Raw genomic sequence first — 12,197 nt, 5'->3', positions numbered from 1 at the left:
CCTGCCAGAGAATGTTAATCATCCTGCGGCCCCATGCGCAACCAACATGCCAAAACAACCAATGGATTCTGCTCACAAACCACTTGGCCACTAGCGTCAATTGGAGCTCCCCTAAGGAATGCATGCGCTCAAGCATGGGGTTGACTACCTCATCAATGCCATAGTCATCCCGCATGTCTGATATCGGATAGGAAGCCCCACCTAGATCCCAATGCCAACTTGGGCCTCTAACACCCTTAATAAGAAGAAGAATTGATCAAGGGTTTCCCCACATTGGGGTTTGTCCCTGGCTAGCACCACATCTTGTGTCCTCTTGCCTTGGCTTGTCTTCTGCAATCTATGTTTATGTTCTATCTGCAATTTACTTTAATGCTTATGTGATTGCTAATCTGGAAATGATATTGCGCTAACTGTGAAAATTGAAATAAATTGCTCTAAGCATAGAACATACCTAAAATTAACAGGTTGGTTAAGGCTATTTCATCTTCCCTTAGGCAATTAATTCATAGGGAACATTACATATACCATGTTTTCTCCTCATTCGATAAGCTACTAGAGTTCCCAAATCCAACTTAGAATAATCCAAATCATCATGTCCTCAAATGATCCTGTAACACACTTTTATTGTGATGGTTGTCAAAATACCATGGGTTTTCCAAAAACCATGGGTTCTTTTCCTTGTTTTAATAAAGTGATTTTTTTATAAGGTTTATTCTTAAGTAATTTTTAAGTCACTTAAAAATCACTTTTACTGAATTAACTACTCTATCACCTTAGAGATGGCATTAAATAATTAAATTAGTTAGCTAGTCTTATGTTCTCGAAAACGGGCATTACATATAAACAGCAGCATAAGAAGTGTGAAGCCAATTTGTAGTTTCTTTGCATGCTTCCATCATGCCGAGGTAGCTATAGGTTGCCAACCCATTGAAGCAACAAATTCATTGATGTGGGCATTCATAAATATGTTCCCAAAATAGATTGAGAACGCTGAATACAAAGTTGGAAGCTTGAGGCACATTCTTTATGATACAAAAGTTGGAATTGAACAAATAATAAAAACCGACGAGCATTCGGGTGTTTGTTGATAAATTAAAACTGATCGATAATACTTATCTTTCAGATTAAATTAAAAGTGGCAAGCATTGGCCCATCTTTCACACTTCTGATTTTTTTAGCCAAATAAAATTTATACATGGCCTCCTCTTGCTCTACCAAAATTGATATGAACTTACATCTATACTCCACCATATGCCACGGTTTCAAAATCACAACAAGCGTGTATCTTCGATGCTCTAAGGCACAAGTAATTTACAAACTTTCACACGCATTCTCATATGTCTGCCAGGCTTCAGAATCACCATGGGCATATATGTCCAAATTTCATGTGAAGAATAATACTCTTACCAGAGAAATTAATAACAAAACACCTATCAGAAGGAAAAGAAAAGCGTAAAATTTCTAAATAGCCACATCTATGTTAGCAAGAAATCGTCATAAAAGAAGACTTCATTTTTATATCAATGAACATAGGTGAGCAAATTAAGAATTATGAATTATATATTACATGTACCAATGTAATGAAGAAAGTCCAGATTGCCATTCCGGAGTCTTCCTTCTGGGGCAGAAAATGATGGGTTTTCCTTGCATCTGACCCAATCAAAATATACATTTCACAGTAACTCGATCAAATCTACAAACTCTGGGCACCACATTAGCCAGCAGCATTCCCTGGATGATGAAGAATATAAGCTAATCTTAGTTCCAAACATGTGTTTACCTGTGGAGTTTAAATATCATGATTCAATGAAAACTTGCCAAAAAGAGACTTGACCTTTTGATATAGAACCAGAAGTATCTGACTGACCTTTTCCCCTCTTTTCATGTGAGAAGATGTTTGATTGTAAACCTTCCAACAGCTGTGGAGACGATATACACCAAAATGTATCAAAAACTTAATCAGAGAAAATATCACAAGGAAACAAGAAAGTCATCCTCTACAAATCAATAGAACCATATGATTTATCATGTAACATAACATAATTGACTGAAGTAAAATTTAAATCGTTACTGGACTTCATTTTCCTTTGAAAAGGAGGATTTATTTACACAGACTAGTAAGCGTAACCTTCTATGAACCAAAGCATGTTCAAGTCAAGAGTGTTCAACCATTTCTCTAATAGAACCCACAGTTGATCTATCAACCATAAAGCTGTTCAATGACGTGCATAATCCAATGTACTATTAATGTCAATACAAAAAGATCTATGTTGCAGTAAATGTCCCCCTACCCTGTGTACCAGTACTTGAAACGTCCAGAAATGCCAATACTGGTATGAAATGACATGCAAACACCACTGACCGTACTGTACAGTGTCTCCTGATATGGAAATGCCGTACAGTACGTTGGTGGCGTTTTCCAAGTCATTTCAGCCCAAATCTAACCCATTTCGGCAGCTTCTTTTGCCTGTGTGGGCCCATTCAAGCACCCAAGAAGAGCACAGGCCCTTCTATTGCCAAATACAACTTAATTAACCATTAAAATTTATCTCTAATGACTCCACATAATAATAGCCTCAATTTTACATTCATTTGAAAAGAAAACAAAACTTAGAATTCTCTAGAAAGCCTCCTACTTTCTATAGAAAAGCACTTCATTCACTCCTTTCATTTTCAGAACATATAGCTTCATGTATAAACGCTGACTTTGGATGTATAACCTCATTTATAAAGGCTAATTTTGGAATTTGTTTCATGTAATCATCTATGAGAGTTAATATACACATGGTTTCTCTTCTAAAATGCCATTTATATCAATGTGGAAAAAGTCGAAGTCGGGATTAATTCAGCAAGGGTCCAAAAGTTGAAAAACTCGTTAAAGTCGGGAGTTTTTTGAAAAAGTCAGCAAAAAGTCGGCAAAATTTAAAAAACACAAAATTATTCATTTTTTTTTTAAATTTTAACATCTAGAGTCAAAGTCATAGTTTAGAGGTGTTTTCAGTGTTTTACTACAATGTCATTCTTTACATGTGAATTCGATCACTAAAAGGATGTTACACTCTTGCAGTCTGCATTCTAAGTGCATTTTATCACCAATGTTTTTCAACATTATCCACAAAAAATATAATCATAACAGTGTTGATTCTTGAGAATGTTCATCAGCTATTTACAATTCCTTGCTTGCTAGTCTGGATACTCCTTGTCCTCTTTCTCTTATGTCTCACAATCATGCTCGTCGAGGTAGGTATGCACTTCTTTTTCATAGTCTTCTCAGTTTCTTATAGCAGCCTTCTGACAGCTTAACCTTTGGCTAATGTCTCTTCTCTGTATTTTTTTTGCACATCTCATATAGATCCCTATTGTTTTGCAGACATAACATCCAACAAGAGCAAACCAATAATAGCCATATATGTTTCAACATTCAACAGAATATAGCAACCAAGCAATTAATTTTCTCAGTAACACCAACCAACTATAACGCTCGAAATTAAGATTCAACAACAAAACAAATTGCATAGCACAACGTTATCACCAAATTTCTAGGGCTATGTTTGAAAGATTCCACTCTCTGCCTTAAGATTAAACAGGAGAAAATTATATCATTTTCGCCTTTGCGGCCTCTTTATCCGCGGCCTGGGAGGGAGGCAGACTTTTTGGGTCGACTCCCGATTAAATCGGGAGTATAACGATTAAATCGCAATTTTTTCCTTTTTGAAAAAGTCGCCTAAAAGTTGGGGATTAAATCGTTTAGTTTAAAAATCGCATTTTTAGGATTAAATCGGGATTTTTTGCAGACTTTTTCCACACTGATTTATATGCATCATTATTTTTCTTTTTTTTTACTTGCAAGATGATGTGTTACACACACACCACGATGTTTTCCCCAAGGTTTCAATTTGTAGGGGGTCATGTTTCCATATGTTCCCATTTCGGAAACTTCCAAATATTTCCACATTTCGTGCAGCTTAGAAAAAGATTAACTCAAGATGGGTGGAAATCAGCTATCTTATTGGCAAATTTGATTAAAAGTGGGATCAGAGAAATTAATTTTTAACACCGCATTATTGAGTCCTATCATGTAAGCTATCCATGTAAAATCTCAGAATTGTCATGTTGAGCTACTAAAAATGGGTTCAGAACATTTCCCTGGAAACAAATCATAAACAACACTTACTGTTATTCTTTCCCAAATAGGCTTCTATTCAAACTTGGGGCAAAAGATACTTTCGTACGCATATAAAATCTTCTACGGGATGAAAAATCAAAGAGGAAACCCTCTCAAACTTAAATACTACCATTATGCATGAGTAGAGGAATTCACTACATTATTAATATGAGCATCAGGTAAATAAAACCTAGCCCGTGTAACACAAAAAGAACAAGCAGTACTTATGCCCTGTTTATTGCAAAATACACTTCAAGTATAGGGTACCTGAAAACTACTCTCTTCAGCAACGATTGAAAATTCAGAAACTGAATCAACTATAAATTTAAAATAACAGACTCAAGATACAAGAGCTCACTAAGACAAACAGACAAGACTACTATGACATTCAGATTGTAGCACTTTTTGATACTAAAGTGAATGGAGAAAAAGGATTTTAACTTTTACAGTATATAACTCTTCAAAAGGATAACAGGAATTCTGCATTTCCTGAAACACAGCATAACTCATTCCCATATGGATGGACACCGATAACCAGGGCTTTTGTACCTAGATATAATTTCTCAAAACATACAAGCCCACTTGCTGTCCCAAGATAAAGAGAAATATCTTTCAGAAGTAACCTCATCGAGCAGAGAACAGAGATTGCATACCTTGGAAGAAGGCTGAAATCTACGATTAGATCTGCGTGGTTGTATGTGGTCTGGAGCTATCTTCAGGGGACCTCTCTCTTTGGATGTCTTCTCCTGTCGAAAAATGTTGTTTTCTGAATTTTGACTTGAGCTCTTTAATCTGGATGATTTTTGTTTTGATCCCTGGTCTGCATTTACTGCAGAAAAAGGTTTCCCTTGGGTGAAAGGTGAGGGCTTATGAGACACCTCTACAGAAGCAAATAAAGATGAAGCATCACTTCCTACAACTTTTCTACCTGCCCTTCTGCCATCAATGTTGATGGCAGGGTTGTGACCCATGACAAATTCATGACTGGAAGTAGTATTCCTTATAGTTGTCTTGTTGACAACATAAGACTTATCTTTTTCAGGTTGTGCCTTATTTTGACCTCCGTTTCCATATCTCAGCTCTCTAGGCTTTGGGAGTGTGGATTTGTTTGCCTTCATACATTCAAATTTGTTGGTCTCCAATCCACTCTGGCTATGAGCTAGCATTGTCTTGTATTTATCCATTTTATTTGTAGGCTTACCTTTAGGAGAGTTCTTTACCATCTTATCTGCAGAATAATGTGTACTTACATCCATAAATTTCTTCTTCTTTGCTGGCTTAGGAAGCCCATGAAACCTAGAGGCTTCAGTCTGTTCTGCATGGTGTGCTTTGCTATTCATTGCACTTCTGCCTTCTCTGGAGATCTTAACTACCGAAGATTTGAGGCCATTTGCAGAGGATATCACTACACTCAGCTCTTGATCTCTATTACCTTCCTCTACATTTGGAACTCTATGCAAATTGTCGTTGCTTTTCTCCTTCCTGAATGTGTCTTCTTTGTCAACCTTTTGTCGCTTCCCCAAAGGAACATCATCCTGGATAAATGAAACCAATTAAAGTTAGCTTTCATCCAAAATAGAAAATGAACAGTCAGTTACTGCAGGACAACAAAAAGAAAAAACAGGAAAAGATAGCTAACTGGCAACCCCTACCTCATGTGCTACCTTTTCTACGTTTGAATTTCTCCATTCAACCCACTGGCCATCCTTCCAAACCAAAGATGGTCTGAGGTTCCATACTTTGATTAGCAGTGTATCTACTTTTCCTGCAGAAGAAAACAACAGAATAACGCTATGGTCAAACAACAAGGTTCTGACTGAAAAGAAGCACTAGCATCACTCTACAAGTTTACTGTAGTTCATAAATCTTCCTTGCAGAAACTCATGAGTCAGTCAACCTTTAAATTTTGTTTCTTTACCATGTGTTCAGTCTATTTTTTTATATCGGCTGTCTACTTAACCATAGTGTCTTTATTTCCACAGTTTTTTCAGCACCAGACTTTATTTTATGATTTTACACCATTTGGAGGAATCGGCTTACTCATTTTTACCAGTGGTCCCATTCACTAGCAGCAGTGCCACAACACTTTGCAGCAAACACAGGATTACAGGGGCACAGGGTGCAACCACCAAGGCTATACAAGGGCGCAGGTGACAGGTGAGTCATACAGCAGAGTGCAGGGGAGGCACAGGTTGCATGCAGCAGTCACAGTGTACAGGAGCCAATAGGTTGTATAGAACAACAATTTGCCAGATCAGTCAGCAATAATTGGTGGAAATCATTTTTTAGAGGGAGACTGTACTAATCAGGGGTTTGGCAAAGATGAATCATTTTTCATGGGTGTTGAAGGACTTAGCACACAACATATTTTTTATTCTTGTGGCTAGAAGGACTTAGCACATGATATATTTTTTAATCAGATCAAGAGATGGCAGATTTGAGGATACGTTGGATGAAGCATCTAACTTCCTGCCCTGAAAGGCAAGGGTTACCTTGCTGCTGAAAGAGAATGGCATTTAGGAGATTGTTGATTAGGAGATTCAACAACCAACAGATGCAATGCAGTTGGCAGCCCATGAAAAAGGACATATGAGCTCAGGGGGTCATCATGGATGCGTGAATAATCACTTGATACCTCACTTGGTAAACAAGAAGACAGCCAGGGAGATGTTCAAAGCTCTAGTGGACCTGTTCCAGAGAGACAACATGAACAAGAAGATGATCTTCAGAAACATTCTGAACATACAAAAGTCATAGTCAGGTTGGGATGAGCAGCCATTCTCACCCTCACAATTTAATGCCTCACAGTAACTAAATTCATTATTTGAATAATCAGAACAGTTAGCATTGTGATCAAAGAATTCAGAGGGATGTAAGAGTCCCTCTTGGCAATCTCCCAATTTAAGTACTGTATTTCTCAAGTTTGTTATAAATTTCCCAGTGAAGCCTTTTGTCAATCAGTTTGCTGATGATACTGCTGTAGGTGAATTTCTTGGGTTTTGGTTTAAAATAACATATGATGATAAGAATATATGCCCATAAAAACACTTCAGAACAAAGAAATAACTTTCATCCTTACTCAGCCAGTACAGAACTAGATAATAGTCATAATGACAGCTGATAAAATTTTGTTTTTTCTATTACATTGCAAACCAAGAAATTATATGATAGTTCTAACATTAACAGTCTTAATATCAGCATGAAAGATACAAGGCATACAAGGAAATAGAACCTGATGTATATAGATATATACACTGCCACAGAAATGCCAAAATACAGTGAACTCAGAATCAGCTACAGGAAGTAAACAGCCACAACATATCAGCAACTCATCCTCGAGAGAATGCTCAGCTATATGAATGGAATACGACCCCTTCTGAAGACTGATATGGCTCTCTCAATGCTGCCTCTAAGATGATAACAGTACACCCACTACGTGCTCCCATAGAAGCTTAATATATGGAGGTAAATGCACTGTCACAATACACAGAATATGCCCAGCTTAAGAAAAAAATCAACGGCCAGCAATAGGAGTCATGCTCAGCTGAGAAAGAAAGAGAAACTTGGTCCAATACACACAGTGAACTCAGCCAGTGTAGGGAATGAGGAACTCAGCCCACTTATCCAAAATACCAAGCAGTGAATAACAATGTAACTCAGCCTTCCTAGATAGAACTCAACCAACAAGGAAAATCACAGAACTTGCCTTCTATTCCACATTCAGAACTCATCCATTCCAGCAGTGCTCCTTTACTCACTAACTCAACCCATAAGAATGGGTTTGGGGTTAAACATCTTCATGGGTTCCTCTTATCTGTCAAGAAATATGATGAACACAACATCAGAATATAAAATCAATTGATAAAGCCTCTTCTCCGCAATATCTTTTGTAACTATTTTACTCCATGATAGCATGATGGTGAAATCTAAGTGATTTCACTCTTGGAACCAACTAGGGTGTCTAGTTTCAACACCAAAGCTAGCTATGGCAGCTAGGGTTTTTCAAACCCTAAGCTTCTCTCCCAAAACTCTTCAAGAACTCATTTTCTAAAAATGTAAGTGAAGGAATGAGGAGAAGTCTTCACTTTTCTCTTTTTATAATTGAGTGGCCACTTTTGCCACCATTTTACCCTTTTAATATTTTATTAAGTCACTTTAGGAGACTTTCACTTTATAAAATTGAAGTGATTTTTCATTAGCCTAGAATACGTTCCCTTATTAAAAAAATTCCTAGCCCTAGCCTACAGGAACTTATTAGGCTAGTGGAACCCATCTTATTTCTCCTAAGCGGTCAGGGACATTACAGTCCTCCCTGCTCGAGTTTGCTTGCCCTTAAGCAACTTCAACTCTGGATGTTTGACCACCTGTTTGCCTTCCCATGTGGCATCCTCAACCGGTAGATCCTTCAATTTTACCAAGTACTCTCTCATGGTTATGTTCCTCAACTTCTGCTCCCTTGTTTCCAGAATCTCTTCCGAAACCAGGAGTAGCTCTCCTTCCTCGTCCAATGGAGGGAGCTCAGTGGAGGTGACTACTTGCTTCCCCAAGGCCTTCTTGAGGCACGATACATGAAAAATGTTATGAAATTTACATCCTTCATGAAGTGCAAGTTCATAGGCTACTTGTTAATTTTAGGTATGTTCTACGCTAAAGCAATTTATTTCAATTTTCATAGTTAGCTCAATATCTTTTCCAAATTAGCAATCATATCAGCATTAAAGTAAACTGTAGATAGAACATAAATATAAATCGCAGAAGACAAGCCAAGACAACAGGACACAAGATGTGGCACCAGCCAAGGACAAACCCCAATGTGGGGAAACCCTTGATCAATTCTTCTTTTATGTTCTTCAATAGTTCAGCAAAGAAAGAGAAAGAGAGATAGTACATTTACAACAGAAGTCAACACTTTTGACTTTTTATATTTATATGCGATTAGTTGAAGACATGTTGCTTCAACTGATTCTCCAAGGTGACTCCTTCATCTATCATAGTGCTGCATCTTGTCCACTTGCTGCACCTCTACATGCTGCACCATGCTGCACTAATCATGACCATGCTATGCACTTCATGTTGCTGCCCCTGTCACTGATCTGCTCCAATCATTGAGCTGCTCTTAGACACGGATCTGCACCCAGTGTTGTACTCATTGCTGATCTGCCCTCAATGCCTGCTACCTGTCACTTGTTTTTACGTTATGCAGCAATAACTATATCAGCCTTAGCTGCTTTCTATGGCTTGCAGCCTAGCAAAGCAGCTAGGCTATAGTTCCACCTTCCAGCAGACCTAAATTATCATGCTGTCACCTACAGCAATCCAAGTTTATATCAATTAGATGACTGCAGCGGATGGGACTTCTTAGACTGCGGATTAGGGCTGTGTATGAAGCTGCCTTGGACACCTCAACAGGTCTGATACTATGCTCCTTTAACTTGGTCCTCTAACCTTATACTGTCACAAAAGAGATGCCCAAATCATGCCACTTTCACGCTGACAACTTGCTGTGATTAGGGCACATTATGTCCACCCATAACTGCAGATTTTGACCACTTAGAAAGTTAGAACAGTGAATTAACATTCCTCTTGACAGCAAGTAGTAACACCTAAATGAGGCCAGCTTTGACTGTGTATAGCAGCCTCTATTTGACTGCGGCTAGCTGCAGATAGGAGCATATCTTAACAGTGGATCAAGGGCTCCTTATTACTGCGTGTAGGGCTTTTAAAGCACCTTCATATCTGCGTCTAAGACTTCCTTTAGACCTGCGGCTAGAGTACCTTTGGACAGCAGCTAGGGCTTCTCCTTCAGCTGCATAACAGACCTCTTTGCTGCGGCTAAGTCTCCTCCTTGTTGTGGATGCATGATCTTTAGGTGACTGTGTCCTACTCTCCTTTAGGACTGCTTATTGGAGCCTTCTACGACAGCGGATTAGGGCATTCAATCTCTGTCTAGAATCTTTCCTTTACTGCGGCTAGGGTATGGCAAGATCTCCCTCAACTGCATCTAGGATCCTTTCCCTTCAAGCTTCTTGATGTCTCCTCCATGACTGTAATTTAGTGCTGCGTATAAGGCCTTCACCTTCTCTGCATTTAGGGCATCATCTGTAGGCCAGTGTAATCTCTTGGTGTCTCTCCTTCACCAAAAACCCAAAGACATGGAGAGGAGGAGATCACTTGAAGAGTGAGTGTGTCACAAATGACTTCAAGTCCTCTTCTATTTATACTAAAAATGTAGAGATTGAATAGACATGACGGTTGGGCTTCTAAGCCTACAAAAATTGCTGGCCGACTTGACAACTTGTCCATAATTTAAATAAATTCATATCTTCATAAATACTTATCGGAATTGGATGATATTTAGATCAATCCTACACCTCTCAATGAGAGGGATCCAATAAAAATATCAGCTGCCATAAATAAGATGATCCACATGGAGTTTGGCCCTAGTTGCCAATTTTAACACTCCCTCTCAACTAGGGAGAACTCCATCTGCTGATCCATATGTCCGACTGTACTATCTCTGCCATCAATGCCCTGCACTACTCTACTCTGCTTTGCTCAGCTCTGCTAGGCTCGAACTATGAAGAAGAAGAAGAAGAAGTGATCGAGGATGTATCATACCATCCCCCACTGACCCGAAGTCAGTCTCAAAGTGTGTACCACTGGTCCCAGACCAGTCCTCTACTGACCCAAAGTCAGTGTCATAGTGGGTACCACACTCACTAGTCCCAGACCTGTATCATTGATCCCAGATCAATGAAGGTCATCCTAGCATAGGGAGTACGGTAGATACAACGATGCGTCCATCGGTACTACTATGGTCCCTATCCTCATTTCCCTGCTCATTGATCAAATGAGAAGTACTTCACATGAGTCCCAAACTGCATGGGTAGGATGCCTCGACAGGAGAAGTAATCATCCTATCCACAGGAGAGCGAATCATCCTGTCCCACAAGAGAGCAAATCATCTTGTCCACAGGAGAGCAAATCATCCTGTCCACGGGAGAGCGAATCATCCTGTCCCACAAGAGAGCAAATCATCTTGTCCACAGGAGAGTGAATCATCTTGTCCACAGGAGAGCGAATCATCCTATCCCACAAGAGAGTGAATCATCTTGTCCACAGGAGAGCGAATCATCTTGTCCCATAGTCACCATAGGGTGTCACAGGGGAAGGTTGAACATTTTACCCTGTACAAAGTGCACCAACAGGGGATGGTGAGTCACCCTGTGGTCATATGTTGCTCCAGTAAGTACCCCGGTCCCCAAGCCCCCAGAGCTCCAAAGCTCCAGAGCTCAATGTATGCAACATGCAGGACCCTTTTACAAGGGTCTCTTGATGACTCCAAGTCATTCGGGAATATCACAGATTTGATCTTTCCCCAGGGCTTTGACAAAATGTCTACGACCTATACATCAGTCTCAATGCGATAAAGCCTCCTCGCTCATCGACTTACCATATCCCAAATAAGGCACTATCTGATGTCTATCTACTAGAGCAATCATCAAATACGAGATTCATCAATAATCAAATCTTACCTTTGGTTGTCACAGAGAATCACAGTAGTATTCATCATGTGTACAAACAGATCACTGAAGAGCTTCCTCAACCAGGCAGCTTCATACGAGATCATACTCGTATCTATGTATTTGGTCTCGGTAGTGATTATAACAACCGACTTCTGCTTCTTGCTCATCCATGATATCGAAGCAGAATCCAAAGAGAACCAGCACTGAGAAGTGCTCTAGTGTTCCTCCACACTGCCTGCCCAGTCGGCATTCGAATAATCATGCAGTTTCATATTTCTGATAGTGTATCTCAATCCATGAGAGATTGTGCCCTGAAGATATCTCAGAAGATTCTAGGCACCAATTCAGTGAGGCTCAACCAAATATGAGCTCACCATGCTAACTGCAAAACATATGTCCGAACGGAAGTTCACCAAGAACATCAACGCAAATGAGTTTATGAAACTCAGAGGCATTTCCCAAATCTGGTCCGACATCATCACCATATAACTTCTGAAAGTTAAGAT

The 12,197-nt window shown here is 39.3% G+C and overlaps 1 protein-coding gene across 1 annotated transcript in view; it reads right to left on the bottom strand.

The window, feature by feature from the left end:
• Positions 1 to 1,104: 1,104 nt before the first annotated feature.
• Positions 1,105 to 12,197, bottom strand: part of LOC149180331 (uncharacterized) — a 234,497-nt gene continuing 223,404 nt past the window's right edge. The window contains exons 11-14 of the mRNA XM_089413849.1: positions 5,818 to 5,930; positions 4,819 to 5,700; positions 1,868 to 1,919; positions 1,105 to 1,731 (exon numbers count right to left, since the gene is read on the bottom strand). Coding sequence (XP_089269975.1) covers positions 1,715 to 1,731; positions 1,868 to 1,919; positions 4,819 to 5,700; positions 5,818 to 5,930 — 1,064 coding nt within the window. The 3' untranslated portion in view covers positions 1,105 to 1,714. The remainder of the gene's footprint in view (positions 1,732 to 1,867; positions 1,920 to 4,818; positions 5,701 to 5,817; positions 5,931 to 12,197) is intronic.

The sequence above is a fragment of the Pinus tabuliformis genome, chromosome 3_2 (assembly GCF_031772625.1).
Source record: "Pinus tabuliformis cultivar Carrire ecotype Pingquan chromosome 3_2, CPIR1, whole genome shotgun sequence".
Taxonomy (NCBI): domain Eukaryota; kingdom Viridiplantae; phylum Streptophyta; class Pinopsida; order Pinales; family Pinaceae; genus Pinus; species Pinus tabuliformis.
The sequence above is the reverse complement of the archived record's forward strand: the minus strand, read 5'-3'. Positions and strand labels throughout refer to the sequence as shown.